The 15,756-nt window shown below is 38.6% G+C and overlaps 1 protein-coding gene across 3 annotated transcripts in view; it reads right to left on the reverse strand.

Annotated features, from left to right (window-relative positions):
• Nucleotides 1-15,756, reverse strand: part of PCYT1B (phosphate cytidylyltransferase 1B, choline) — a 131,078-nt gene that overhangs the window by 15,238 nt on the left and 100,084 nt on the right. For all 3 annotated transcript variants that reach the window (XM_055337370.1, XM_055337369.1, XM_055337368.1), the window contains exon 7: nt 14,688-14,876. In XM_055337370.1, coding sequence (XP_055193345.1) covers nt 14,688-14,876 — 189 coding nt within the window. The remainder of the gene's footprint in view (nt 1-14,687; nt 14,877-15,756) is intronic.

The following is a 15,756-nucleotide window of genomic DNA, read 5'->3' on the forward strand; positions in this document are numbered from 1 at the left end:
TTGTCTAGGAATACTTGTTAGTTCTTCTTGTGAGGGGGAGCAAAGTCAGGAAGGACTTATGTCATCATCTTGGTAAGCTTATTCTCCCAAGATTTTTTTAAAAATTTGTAATGGCCTGTGCTGGTAAGGGCTCAGGAAAAAGACCCCACTCCTGTTACTGCTGGTGGCAGGGTAAAATAATGGTGCCTTTCTGAGGAGTAACTGGGCAGTAGGTGTAAAAACTTTTTTCCTGAGGAGATAATCTGAGATGTAAATAAATACTCTTTGGGTACACAGATTTTCATTGCAGGGTCATCGCAGACAAAACTGCAAACCCCTTTGGTAGGTTAGAGAAATCTTGCACAACTCTGAGGTGATACTTTAGGCAGCTGATGAAAATCCAGTACTTAAAGAATATTTAATAATGTGAGAATGTTCGTGAGCTACTGCATGGTAAAAATGACTTGGAAAACTGTATGTTCTGCATAACCCCATTTTGTGAAACATATACATGCAGATGGAGAAAAGATGGACCCAATATCCCAGTGACTACTCTGGGCAGTTGGACTGCAGGTGATTTTTAGTCTCTTCTCATTGTTTACTTTCTAACAGCTCTGAAATGAACACATGTTACTTTTATCACCATAAGGAAGACAGGTGACTGAGGCAAGAAGGTGAGGCCACAGGGCCCTGCCTTCATGACACAGGTGAGAGAATGGTAGAGCTTCAGGCACTTCAACAACTCCCTGCCCCACAGTAAGCTCTAGCCCATTACTTTTTAGGATCTCAAGTTTTCTCTAGCAAACATAATAGAGATGACTCGCTGATCACTAAAAACCTTTGCAGATTTAAAATTCCACAATTCTAAGAACCTACCAATTATTCACCTTCCATTAAAGGCATTGATAATTCTGCCAAAAGACATCCAACCCCCTCAAAATCAAACAAAAAATGCAGTAGTACAACATCATTACCTTAGAGGAAGCCCATTTATGAGACAAAATCAAATGCCAAAAGGATAGGGTGGCCTATTATTAATAGCGACATTAAAAGAATCCTTGAAATTCTAGCAGTCATTTGAAAATAAGTATTTTTATTACTATAATCTTTAAGTATATTTATAGTGGCAGCCATTAGCTCTCTTGCTGTTAATGGATTGTCAGCATTTCCATTAGAAGCTCACTTTGTAAGTAATCTACAGCTTGCTACTGTAGTTTGACTCAAGCTCATAACTGAGAATATTATGCCTAAGGTAATGCAATAATTTGAATCCTTAATGATAAACAATGGTGTCACACTTCATATAATGTGATATCCATGTAAAACAACTCCAGGTCTCAGTTTGCAAGCCCTGTGATCTGTTTCTGGTGCATTATGATGCATGATTCTTCTGCAAAGGAGTTAAATTGGATCAGGTCAGCAGTTTATAATGAGCCTCCCGGGAAGAAAAGCACTTTAGGAATATGAAAATAAGACCACGGCATGGCATTTTCATAAAGAAAAGGCATTTAAATTGTGTCTGTAACTGTATTAAGATACTTCCATTTATAAAGTTTTCTCCCAAGAAAATAATCCCATTTACTCCTGTCCCAATAAAACTAAGTTTCTACTCCTCCTACAAACTCTTCCTTTTTAAGAACTTCTTCATATCTACTGAGACAGTAAATGTCCTGACAAATGCCTTCCAAGGTTTCAAGATTTCAGAGAGATTCCACCTTAACTGCCACAAAAGAAATGAAAAATATCCTAGTTACATCTGCTTTGGACTTCTGGTAAGCACTGTGGAATTCAAAGAGTTTGTTTCAGCCAAATCATTAAACAAAAACTAACCCTCACAATGCCTGACATATGCCTAGATGCTGTTAAAGGGCTTTAGAGTGTGCAACAATTTCATCCATCCAACAACTCTACAAGGTGGCTGAGGCAAAGGAACAGCCAAGGCACCCAGCTAGGAGGTGAGCTCTGCTCCTGACCAACTCTCTGTAATTAGCCACTTTCACAGTAAGAAGCTTTTCTGTTGACTCATTTACTTGTGCATTTCTTGGAAGACAAATTTTTGAAACCAACTGTTAAAAAGCTTCAAGTAGGAAGTTCAGATCCACAAACTGAATTTTATGTTTTGTAAAATCAACATAGTCTTAAACATCAGCAGTGCTACTAAGATGATTATATATATTATTTACATATGTTTTTATATAGTATATAATAACATATATAACTATTATATATTAAATATAATTCTCTTTACACATGTATGCATGGTGTAACAAGCGCTGAAGAGAATGTGGAGAAATCAGAACCCTTGTGCATTGCACTGGAATATAAAATGGTGCAGTATGTAGAAAACAGTATGTAAGTTTCTAAAAACATTTGAGAATAGAATTACCATATCATTTAGAAATTCCACTTCTGAGTATATAACCAAAAAACTGAAAGCATGAAATTAAACAGAAATTTGTATAGTGATGTTCATAGCAGCATTGTTCATAATAGCCAAAAGATAGAAACAATCCAAATGTCCATTAATGCATGAATCAATAAATAAAATGTGGTATATGTAAATAACATCCCATTATATATATGTTTGCATGTATATATACATGTATATATACGTGTATGTATACACACAATCTGATGTACATTTATTTTCCTCAACTTGCATGGAGTATTTCCAAGATGGATGTTGAAAAGAAATATTTTGTGTATTACAAAAAATATTATGGAGGGTTTCCTGGCATGGAGAATCTGAAAGTTGACCACTCATTCCAACAAACATTTACTGACAGCACACTATTCATGGTTCAGGCATAAATCTAAGCCCTGAGGATATTGCGGGGGGGGGGTGTCTATGCTTATGTTTATTTTTTATTGATAACATTAGTCTCAGGGGTATCACAGGATGACTCACATATTGTGATCACCACAATTGGTCTAGTTAGCATCTATCACCATATATAGTAAACGTTTTTCTTATGATGAGAACTTTTAAGATCTACTCCCTTAGCAAGTTTCTAATACTCAATAGAGGATTATTAACTATAGTCACAATGCTTGCTGTACATTACATCCCCATGATGTACTTTATAACTGTAAGTTTTTACCTTTTGACCCCCTTTACCCATTTTGCCTGCACCCACCCCGACTCTAACAACCACCAATCTGTGCTCTGTGTTGATGGGCGCAGGGGGGCTTTTTGCTTGTTTTGGATTCCACTAATAAATGAGATCACACAACATTTATCTTTCTCTAACTTATTAGAATAATACCCTCATGGTCCAACAATTTGTTGCAAATGCCAAGATTTACAACAAATGCCTTCTTTTTATGGCTGAATAATATTCCATGGTGTGTGTGTATATATATTTTTTCATTATCCATTTATACATTGATGGACACTTAGGCTGCTTCCATGTTTTGGATATGGTAAATAATGCTGCAGTGAACATGGTGGTACATCGATTTTTTCAAATTAGTGTCTTCATATCCTTCAGATAAATATCCAGAAGTAGAATTTGCTGGATCATATGGTAGTTCTATCTTTAACTTTTTGAGGAAATTCCATAGTGGTTGTACCAATTTACATTACCACCAACAATGTACCAGTGTTCCCTTTTTTCCATATCCTGATCAACACTGTTAATTTGTCACTTTGATAATAGCCATTCTAATGGGTGTGAGGTGCTAGCTCATTATGGTCTTGATTTGCATTTCCCTAGTAATTAGTGATGTTGAACATATTTTCAGGTCCTGCTGGCCCAGTATGTCTTCTTCGGACATATGTCTATTCAGATCCCATGCCCATTTTAAAATCAGATTGTCTCTTTTTGTACTGTTGAGTTGTATGACATCTTCTTATTTTGATTTGTTAAACCCTTATCACATATGATTTGCAAATATTTGCTCCCATTCAGTAGCATACCTATGTGCATTCCTATGTGTGGAAGCTTTTTAGTTTGATGTAGTCCCACTTATTTATTTTTTACATTTGATGACTTTGCTTTAGGTGTCAAACTTAAAAGCCTAACTGGCAAGACAGATGTCAAGGAGCTTATAGTTTTTGTTTCTCCTAGGAGTTTTATGGTTTCAAGTCTTATATTCAAGGAAGATAGTGATCCAGTTTCATTCTTTCTGCATGTGGCTACCCAGTTTTCCCAGCACCATTTATTGAACAGATTGTCTTTTCCCCATTGTATATTCTTGATTCCTTTGTAGTAATTAACCATGTATATAATTTATTTCTGGACTCTTTGTTCCATTGATCTATGTCTGTGTTAAATGCCAATGCCATACTATTTTGGTTACTATAGCTTTGTAATATAGGTGAAATCAGGGAGCATGATGCCTTCAGCCTTGTTCTTCTTTCTCAAGATTGTTTTGGCCATATAGGGTCTTTTGTGGTTCCATACAAGTTTTAGGATTGTTGGTTCTTTTTCTGTAAAAAAAATGCCATTGAATTTTGATAAGGATTGCATTGAATCTATAGATTGTCTTGGGAAGTATAGATATTTTAACAATATTCTTCTAATCCATAAGCAAGAAGTATCTTTCCATTTATATGTCTTCAGTTTCTTTAAGTATAGTTGACATAATATTTTATTTCAGGTATACAACACAGTGATTCATCAGCTATATGCATTATGAAATGCTCACTGTAAGTATAGTCACTGTCACCATACAAAGTTATTACAATATTATTGACTATATTCTCTACTGTACTTTTTATCTTTTGTCACCTAATTTATAACTGGAAGTTTGTACCTCTTTATCCCCTTCACATAATTCATCTGCTTCACTCCCAGCAACCACCAATTTCTTCTATGTATTTTTGAGCTTTTTTCTTTTTTCATTTTGATTTTTAGATTCCATATAAAAGTGAAATCATATGGTATTTGTCCTTTTTGGTCTAACTTATTTCACTTAGCATAATACCCTCTAGGTCCATCCATGTTGATGCAAATGGTAAGATTTCACTCTTTATGGTAATATTCCAGTGTGTGTGTATACATATCTTTACACACACCATATATTTATCCATTTGTGTATCAATGGACACTTGGTTGGATCCATTTATTGACTATAAATAACGCTGCAATAAAATAGGGGTGCATAACATTTCGCATTAGTGTTTTTGTTTTCTTTGGTAAAAAGAAGTGGAATCACTGGGTTGTATAGTAATATTGATATTTTCACTTTTTGAGGAACCTCCACACTGTTTTCTATAGTGGCTCTACCATTTACATACCCATCAACAATGGACAAGTGTTCCCTTTTCTCCACATCCTAGCCAACACTTGTTACTTCTTGTGGTTTTGATAACCGCCATTCTGACTGCTATAAGGTGATGATAGATCATGAATAAGGTTGAGCATTTTTTCATGTGTCTGTTAGCCACATGTATTTTTCTTTGGAAAAATGTCTATTTAGGTCCTCTGATCATTTTTTTTATTGGATTGGGTTTTTTTGGTGGTAAATTGTATAAATTTTTTACATATCCTTTCCAAATATCTATTTCAGTTCAGGAGGTTGCCCTTTTGTTTTGTTGATGGTCTCCTTTTCCATGAAAAAGCTTTTAATTTTGATGTTGTCCCATGTTGCTGTGGCAGATGTCAAAGAAATGACTGCTTATATTTTCTTCAAGGATTTTTATGGTTTCAAGTCTCCCACTGAAGTCTTTCATTCATTTTGAGTTTTTCTGCATGGTGTTAGAAGGTGATCCAGTTTCATTCTATTGCTTGTGGCTGTCCAGTTTGCCCAGCACATTTGGTACTTGATATTTTCTTTCTCTTTGTTCAAGTTCTTACTGTATTCATCCATTCTCCTCCCAAGTTCAGTGAGCATCTTTATGGCCATACTTTGAACTCTTTATTAGGTAAATCAGTTATCCCCATTTCATTAAGGACTTTCTCTGAGATTTTCTCTTGTTTTTTTTTGTTTTGTTTTGTTTTGTTTTTTTGTTTTTGTTTTTTTATTTGGAGCATATTCCTCAATTTTCCTTGACACTCTGTGCTGGTTTCTGTGCATCAGATACCATAGCCATCTCTGCCAGTGCAGAAGGAGTAACCTCATGTCTGAGATGAAACTTACCATTCAACTCTGTCATTGCTCTTGGGTTGTCTCTCAAGCCTTTGTGATTGTCCAAGCAGTGTATTTTATTTTTAGTGGATCCCAGTAGTGGAGGGTATACCAAGGCCTGTCAGTGTCCCAAAAGGGAGGATCTCAGTGAGCACCTAGATTCAGCTGACTGGAAGCCAGACTCTCAGGCAACAGCTTTTAACGTATGCAAATACAGGCATATTTCAGAGATACTATGGGTTCAGTTCCAGATCACCACAATAAAGTGAACAATAAAGCAAGCCAAAAGAATTTTTTGGTTTCCTCATGCATACAAGTTATGTTTATACTATACTGTAGTTTATTAAGTTTGAAATAGCATTATGTCAAAAAATATAAAAGTCTTAATTTAAAAATACTTTGTTGCTAAAATAAGCTACCCATTTTCTGAGCTTTCAGCGAGTCATGATCTTCTTGTTGGTGGAGGGTCTTGCCTCGATGTTGATGGCTGCTGACTCATCAGGGCAATCCTGGAAGGTTGGGGTGGCTGTGGCAATTTCTTAAAACGAGACAACAATGTAGTCCCCTCTATTGACTGTCCTTTCAGCAACCATTTCTCTATAGCACACGATGCTGACAGCATTTTATCCACACAACTTCTTTCAAAATTGGAGTCAATCCTCTTATATCTTGCTATGGTTTTCTCAACTAAATGTATGTAATATTCTAAATTGTTTGTGGTCATTTCAACAGTCTTCACGGCATCTTCACCAGGAGTAGATTTCATGTCAAGAATTGCTTTCTTTGCTCATCTGTAGGCAGCAACTCCTCACTTGTAAAGTTTTGTCAGAAGATCATAGCAGTTCATTCTATCACCAGGCTCCATTTCTAATTTCCTGCTATTTCCACCACACCTGCAGTCTCTTCCTTCACTGACGTCTGAAACCCCTCAAGATCACCTATGTAGGTTAGAATCCACTTTTTCCAAATTTCCATGAATGTAGATATTTTTTACTCCCATTGAATCATGAATGTCATTAATGGCAATTAAGATGGTAAGTCCTTTCCAGAAGGTTTTCAATTGACTTTGCCCAGCTCCATCAGGGGAATCACTAGCTCTGACAGCTATAGCCTTACAAAATGGGTTTCTTAAATCCTAAGGCTTGAAAGTCAAAATGATTCATTGATCCATGGGCTGAAGAAGGGATGTTATGTTAGCAGGCATGAAAGCAAAATATACACCTCCGTCAGAGCCCTTAAGTGACCAGGTACATTGTCAATGTGCAGTAGTATTTTAAAAGCCATCTTTTTCCCCCCTGCGGACTTACAATATTCAGTAAACCACATAGTAAATAGATGTGCTGTCATTCACCTTTGTTCCATTTATAGAGCACAAGTAGTGGAGATGTAGCATAATTTTTAAAGACTTCAGGATTTTTGAAATGGGAACTGAGCAATGACTTTAACTTCAAGTCTCCAGCTAGGTTAGCCCCTAACCAGAGCCTCAGTCTCTATTTTTTTAAAGATTTTATTTATTTATTCATGAGAGATACCAAGAGAGAGACAGAGACACAGGCAGAGGGAGAAGCAGGCTCCATGCAGGGATCCCGACGTGGGACTTGATCTTGGGACTCCAGGATCACGCCCTGAGCCAAAGGCAGACGCTCAACCACTGAGCCACCCAGGCATCCCCCTCAGTCTCTATTTTAAAGCTTAAAAGCCAGAATTTCAACTCCCCTCTCTAGCTATGATAGTCCTAGGTAGCATCTTCTAATAGAAGGCTGTTTTGTGTATGTTGAATATCTGTTTAGTGTAGCTACTTACATGCATTACCAGAGCTAGATCTTCAGAATAACTGGCTGCAGCTTCTACATCAGCACCTGCTGCTTCACCTTACACTTTTATGTTAGGTTCTTTCCTTAAATCTCAAGAACCAACCCGTGACAGCTTCAGATTTTCTCTTGTGCAGCCTCCTCACCTCTCATCCTTCATAGAATTGAAGAGAGTTAGGGCCTTACCCTGGATTAGGCTCCGGCCTAAGGGAATGTCATGCCTGGTTTGATCTTTTATCCAGACCACTGAAACTTTCTCAATATCAGCAAGAAGCACAGCTTTCTTATTGTTTCTGTGTTCACTTGCGTAGCACTTCAAATTTCCTTCAAGAACTCTTCCTTTGTATTCACAAATTAGCTAACTGGTGCAAGACCCAAAGCTTTCAAATACCTTCCTCACTAAGCTTAATTATTTCTAGCCCTAGATTTAAAGTGAGAGACCTGTGACCCTTCCTTTCACTTGAAAACTTAGAGGCCATTGTAAGGGTACCACCTGGCCTCATTTCAGTATTATTGTGTCTCAGAGAATGAGTAGCCAAAGATGGGGAGAGAGATGAGGAAAAAGCTGGTCAGTAGAGTGGTCAGAACACAGACATTTATCAAGTAAGTTTACCATCTTATATGGGCACGATTCATGGTGTCCCAACACAATTGTAACAGTAACATTCAAGACTACTGGTCACTGTAACAAATATAAGAATAATGAACATGTTTGAAATATTGCATGAATTGCCAACACATGACACAGACACAAAATAAGCAAATGCTGTTAGAAAAATGGTGCCAGTAGACTAGCTCAGTACATGGTTGCCACAATCCTTCAATTTGTAGAAAACACAGACTGCAGATAATATTAAGTAAAGCACAATAAAATGAGGCATGCTTCTGTATGCCGTCCAGCAGGACTGCATGCTAAGCCCTGCTGAGCACCAGAATCAGGTCATCTAGAGGTGCTAGTCCATGGCAGTTGTTAACAGTCAGGGCACCTGACCAGTGTACAAGTTCCTTTCTAGTAGATACCGGTGACCTGGAGCAAGACAGAGGGTGAATGCAAAGATGATGTCCACTGGCCTTGTCCTTAGAGTGCACCTCATTATAGGTCCCTAGATCTGTGCCAAACCAAAAGCCTTGCTTAGGCCCCAACTCCTGGATAAATGGCTTCTTTCATAGAATGACTGAAGGTATATTTCCTAATATCTGGGCCATGCCCTGAAGGTGGTGGCTAGCCACCAGAGGTAGGAGATCAAGGAGTGCCCTTGGGTGACAGGCCCAGAGACCAAGACACCAGACACATGTACAATCTCCTTTCCAGGAGCTACTGATGCTCTGGTGGGTGGCAGGAATGTGAAGTTAGCACCTGCCCTCCAAGGTCTCTGGAGAGGATTATGGTCAGCCCTTAGATGTATGTTTTGGTTTTTTAAAGATTTTATTTATTTATTTATGAGAGAGAGAGAGAGAGAGAGAGAGAGAGAGAGAGAGAGAGAGAGAGGCAGAGACATAGGCAGAGGAAGAAGCAGGCTCCATGCAGGAAGCTCAATGCAGGACTCAATCCGGAGACTCCAGGATCATGCCCTGAGCCAAAGGCAGATGCTCAACCACTGAGCCACCCAAGCATCCCAAATGTATGTTTTAAACAGAAGCCTGCCCCTCCAGCCATAGGTATGAAGATAAGCTAAAAGGTTGATTTCACAGAAACATGGGTCTCTAACCTCCTGCTATGCCCTGGGGGTGGTAGATGGTTAAGAATGCTTTCTCAGTTGGTTAGTCTTAGGGACCCTGGAGCGGGAGTTGCACTGGCTACCAGATCCAGATCTTGAGGGGTCCCCTGGATGGCTACAAGATGGGAGTACCAAAGGAGAGTAAAGCTCCTTTCTGGGAAATGCCAGTAAGCTGGAATGAGGTAAAGGGAAGGCGAAAGATGGTATCCGCAGGCCTCTGTTCCTAGTGACTAACCCAGTAGGCTCCTAGCTGTGTGTTAATGTAGATGCCTGCCTCTCAGGCCAATGATTTAATATAAAAAATAAAATTGTTTCACAAAGGGATATTATTCAGCTTTAAAAAGGAATGAAATTCTGACCCATGCTACACCATTGGTTAAACCATGAAGACATTATGTTAAGTGAAATTAGCCAGCTAAAAGGACAAACACTGTATGACTCCACTAGAGTACTCAGACTCAGAGACAGAAAGTTAGAAGGGGCATTCCCAGGGATTGGTGGGGGTGTGGGGGTAGATGATATAATAAGTACAGAGTTGCAATATGGGATGATGTAAAAGTTCTTGAAATGGATGGTGGTGATGGTTTCACAACTATGAATATATTTAATGTCACTGAATGGTACACTTAAAATGGTTAAAATGTTAATTTTGGGCAGCCCCGGTGGTGCAGTGGTTTAGTGCTGCCTGCAGCCCAGGGTGTGATCCTGGAGACCCGGGATCGAGTCCCACGTTGGGCTTCCTGCATGGAGCCTGCTTCTCCCTCTGCCTGTGTCTCTGCCTCTCTCTCTCTCTCTCTCTCTCTCTCTCTCTGAATAAATAAATAAAAAATCTTAAAAAAAATTAAAAAATAAATAAAAAATAAAATGCTAATTTTGTTAGGTACATTTTATCACAGTTTGAAAAAAATTATAGTAGTGGACCCCACATCATATAAATCTGTTCTTTCTGGAAACTAACACATCATCGAAGTTTTGTTTTTTAAATAAATCTCCTATATTAGATGCAAATGCCTGTTTGGTTTGCCTAAGGATCCACCAGACTGATTGGATTGGGGCCAAGGGTGTTTGTGGTATGGGATGAACTAAAAACTTGGGCCTGATGTAAGGTTATTCTCTCTTGGTGCTCCAGGAAAAGGTCCACATTCATGTTGTAAAACAGAATAGATGCAGTTTCATTTCAAACAGGAAATGAGTCTCCAGTTCAAAATCAAGTAAGGACTATAGTGGAAGATCATTCAAAATGATACTAAATATTTTTAAAATACAGCCTATGTAGCTAGGGCACAATATTTAAATGGAATATTTATCTGACACTTTGAACAAAAATAACCAAGTTTCACTAGGAAGACCCTACCTCAAAAGCAAACCCTAAAAGCTGATGCAAAAAAATAAAAAATAAAAAATAAAAGCTGATGCAGTATCCCCTGATCCTGGCTCCATGAACCTGAATCCCTTGGAAATGAATGGCATTGCCTCCAACCTTCAGAATTCAGCTCTTTTAAAGCCCCTCCCTCAGAATAGTCTGGAGGTTTCATCTTTGAAAGACAAAGAGAGGGGTAATACCAAGTCTGTGTGGGGAAGGCTTCCATTTGCAGCTGGTAGGGTTACAAGCTGTCTTCTAAGTGTGAGTCAAGACTAGTTATAAGAATCAAGCAAAAAAAAAATCAAGTAGTTAAATAAATAGAGTTGTAGGTGCTAAAATTGAAAAATAACTTTTGAGCTCTGATAATCCCCCCAAACTGAATAAATGGGAATAAATCTTCTATTAAAGCAATTATGCCCCCCAAGGCCTCGCCTCCTGGATTTATTTACATCCTTGTGTAGTATCATCCCAAAATATACCCCAATTGTCTGTGTGACTATTACAATATAGCATAAAGGGACTGTCACTTCAGATGTTAGGTCTTAAAAGACTATAGCTTTTCTCTTGATTTCTCTATCACTCATTTGGGGAAGCCAGCTGCTCTGTCATGAAGATACTAGGGCAGTCTGTGCCTCCTGGGGACAGTCCTATGATGGATGATACGATGCAGGTCAGGGGAAAGGGGGTTGGCCCCAGGCTCCATCCCGGCTACCTCCAAATGCCTGCAATACCATAGGGAACTTTCATAGTTTCCCTAGGCCTTTGTTACATTATCTAGAACACAGCTATAATACTCCTTTTATTGTGTGATTAAACTGGGTAGGGTAGATATAAAAAGGTTTTTGAAAAGGTTTAACCTGCTATACAACTTCTAGACTGTAACAACATGGTCATCACCACCACTTTGCACTCTGCTGGAATGGAAGGAGTTGGATTTTCTTTTCTTTTTTTTTTTTTTTGGAGTTGGATTTTCTATCACAGCTCTTCATTATCAAGCATGAGGTCACTTGGGGAGAATGAAAGACCCTATACTGTAAGGAGCAAACACAAATACTGCCTGGGAAAAGGTGGGTAGCATAAACATACAAGTCAGGTTAGAGGAGGTGGCAGGGAGTAACAGTGGGCAGTGGTGTGCACATGGCAAACTAGAGTTCATGCCCTCCCAGAAAGAAATTTTAGAACCTTGTGGAAGGCCCAGCAAACCCATTCTGCCAACTGAATTTGATCCAAACCCCAAGCTGCACCAAGTCTTGTACTGAGCACCATAAGCAATAAAAGGCTAAGAGTATATATCTATATCAACCTATATGTATATGATAGTGATATCAATATAGATATAGAGGATTAAACCTCAGCATTGCAGATGCCAGAAGATTCTGTGAATAGGTCCCTCTCACACAACCATGCATCTATTCAATACAGACAAATTTACGGAATGCCCACTATAAAAAGTTACATACTATGCCTCAGACCAATTCTGCTGAACCAACTTTTGTACTTTAAATCTTTCTATTTTGTGCTTCTCCAAGTTTGGGTTATTTGTAACAGTACTGTATTTGCAGGTAATGCAGATCCTCTATTTTAAGAAATGAGTTCTAGTCCCAAATCCACAAATAAAGAATTATTATAATAATAGCATATTCATGAAAAGCAAATTACTTATCTTGGCGTTTAACATCCTTGTAACTATTCCTGTACTTTTAATGTCAACAGAAAAAAAGCAATGTCTAAGTCTGGCTGATATGGTAAATTAATGTTAATAACAGTTTTGACACTAATAGCAAGTTTTAAAAAGAAAAACCTCTAGACTCGAAGCTGGGTTTCATTTCTTAAAAATCACCTCAGCTAGCTGTCACCAGACTCCTCCAGAACAATTCCAGCTACTATTTCACCTTCACTGGGAGCCTGAGACAGCTAAGATCTATAAAGTTTCTATGAAATTTTATTCCTTCCCTGCCTCTGCTTGCTCCAAGTGGAGAAAGCATCCACCCTCTTGAGCTACAATACCAGGGCTTCTTTACAGAGACACATTTCTGAATCTCTATAAGGAAACGAATACCCACATGGTTTCATTAAAAAAAACAAACAAAAAAAAAAAAAAAACAAACCACTAACTGTTTGCCCAGCCCCTGAACATTAGTTGTGAAAACGTGAACTATTAAAGTACACACTAAACTAATGGGAAATTCCAGACTTTATCTTAGAGATGCCATGGAACTCCAGAGAACAGGTTCTGTATTTTCTCTTCATGTTCTTCCCTAGCACTATGCATATACAAGCACCTGAATAAATGGCCCATGAATTAAAGTGATTTGAGCTGAAAACTTGAAAAGGCCCAGGGAAAGTAAAAAGAAACCCAGCACTTGGCTCCTCCACTATTGCTAGCTCTTTCTAGAAGTCATTGAAAGCTCAAGCAGCCCCTTGCAAACCCTCTACCCCTCTCAGACTCAGCCAATAGGACCTGATTGGCCTGCAACACACACCTCTATAATCATTTAGAGGCCACTAGACTTTAAGCAAAGTATCTCTTCCAACTTCTCAAACATTGTTCTTTTTCTATTACTAATTGAGTGTTTTACTTTTAGATAATCCTATAATGAACTAGCTCAAATGAGCAGAGGCAGCAGTGACAACCCATCAATAAAATAATTAAGCCAAAGTGGATTTTGTTAGAGACTTCTCATGTCATAATAGGAAATCTAGGCTACTTAAAATCAAGGAAATCAAATGGAATCGCTTCGTTTGGTTTTAAAAAGGAAGGCTAGGGACACCTGGGTGGCTCAGTGGTTGAGCATCTGCCTTCGGCTCAAGTCGTGATCCTGGGATCTGGGATCGAGTCCCGCCTCGGGCTCCCTGCAAGGAGCCTCCTCCTGCCTTTGCCTGTGTCTCTGCTGCTCTCTCTCAGTCTGTGTCTCTCATGAATAAATAAATAAATCTTTAAAAAAAAAAAAAAGGAAGGCTAGCTTTAGAAGATCTCTTTCCTAGACCCCTCGTTAACGTTGCTGACAATACTGGTTCTTTACTCTCAAAGTACATGCACAATAGAAATACCAGTGGAGCAAAAGGTGGTTTCCAGAATGTTCTCTTCCCTTTTCATACCTTTCACTCAGAATTATCTGTAAAATTTAGATGATACCCTCTGCACTTTCTGTTTTAAGATTTAGATCATGGTCTCAGTCCCCTAAGGCTTTTGCACTTTATCCCAACACACATATGCCATGGAAAAATGGGAAAATCAGGGCATGACAGGCACAGATACAGGGCAAAATCCTACCTCTTCTATCTCTAGAAGAGGAGGGTTCCTGACCAAAAAAACTAACCAAGGCAGCTAGGTTCCTTTTCCACCTTCTCCTCTAGTGGATATCCAAGAGCCCATTATTAGTTTTATCTCCCAACACAAATTCCACACCACTGACTCACTTAACTCTTACCCTCAAGCTATGCCTCATTTCCAACTGAGAGACTGAGATGAGTTACAAAACCAATCTCTGCAATAGCAGATATTCAACAATTACCAAATGGCTTCAAGGTCTGGACAAGAAATAGACTAGAACTGGCTTAGGGTGCTATCAGGTGCCATACTGAGGGATAAAACCAAAACTAAATAGATGACATGGACTTAAAGCTACTCGGGCTGATGCCCATACTGGACTGAGATTAATGGACACCCTGGAGTAGAACCATGAAAATGAAGAGAAACTGAAAATGCCCATCACCATAGGGTCAAGGGAAATAATTACATACCCATGCGCCATCAGGCCCAAACAGCTCCAGGAAGTTGCCAATGAATTCCCTCGACTTCTCTTCCCACTTTTGAATTAGATCATGACTCTTTTCTTCCACTCTGTTAACAAATTCCTTTGATCTTTCCTCCACATTCTTGACCTTTTCCTTCATCTTGTCTACCTGGTTTTGGAAACGGTACTTCTTCTCCTGGTCAAAAATTAAAGGAAAAAAAAATTATCCCAGAGGGCACGAGAGAGACCAGTCATTGACACTAATGGTCATTTTATTTCAACTTGTGTTTGTTCTTAACCTGAAGAGTCAGGATGTTGCTATTTCCAAGGGCTAGATTGACGGGAAGGCACATCTCTTGTAAGAAAAGTCATTTGTCATTAGTCTACTTGGATAAGTAAAGTGAAATACAAGCAATTTTAATATTCTCTTTCTTGTAAACATCAGAGTTGAAGTCACTTATATAAGAACCAAAAATATGTATTTGCTGTTTATTATAGGTAGCTATTGGGCAAACACACTCCCAAACTCCCAAATTCCCCTGGGATTTTGACAAAAAGTATGAATTGTACATAGAATGGTCACTCAGAGGCTGCCCGAGTTCTCTGTTTTACCGGGACATTGTTAAAACCAGTACCAGTTGAAATCGGCCACTGGCTGGGTCTTTAAACCTAAATTTTTAGTGTTACACTAAAATTTTAATTGTAATGATCTTTTCCCTTAAGCTAATTGAACTGCATCCATTTCCTTGGTGGTGAAGAAAGCTTTTGTCCTGATAGCTTCTCTGGACTGAGATTTTTGTCCTTTTATGTGCCCAGAAGGCCCTGTATGTTGGACAAGTCACAGGCCATACCTCTAAACTTCAGTTTCTTCATCTGTAAAATGGGGATAATTATCATCCCTACCTCATCGAGTTGCTGTAACAATTAGGTGTTTGGCATAAAGCCTGGCATTCAGGAAAAACTCGGTGTCTGTTGGCTGTTTGATTACAATGAAGCAGCGTAAGCATTTCATAGTGTTACCTGATAAGAGTGCTATCAAACCACGAAAATAACATGAGATGAAGGGTCTTCCCCTC

Source organism: Nyctereutes procyonoides, unplaced genomic scaffold (genome assembly GCF_905146905.1).
Source record: "Nyctereutes procyonoides isolate TBG_1078 unplaced genomic scaffold, NYPRO_anot_genome, whole genome shotgun sequence".
Classification (NCBI taxonomy): Eukaryota; Metazoa; Chordata; class Mammalia; order Carnivora; family Canidae; genus Nyctereutes; species Nyctereutes procyonoides.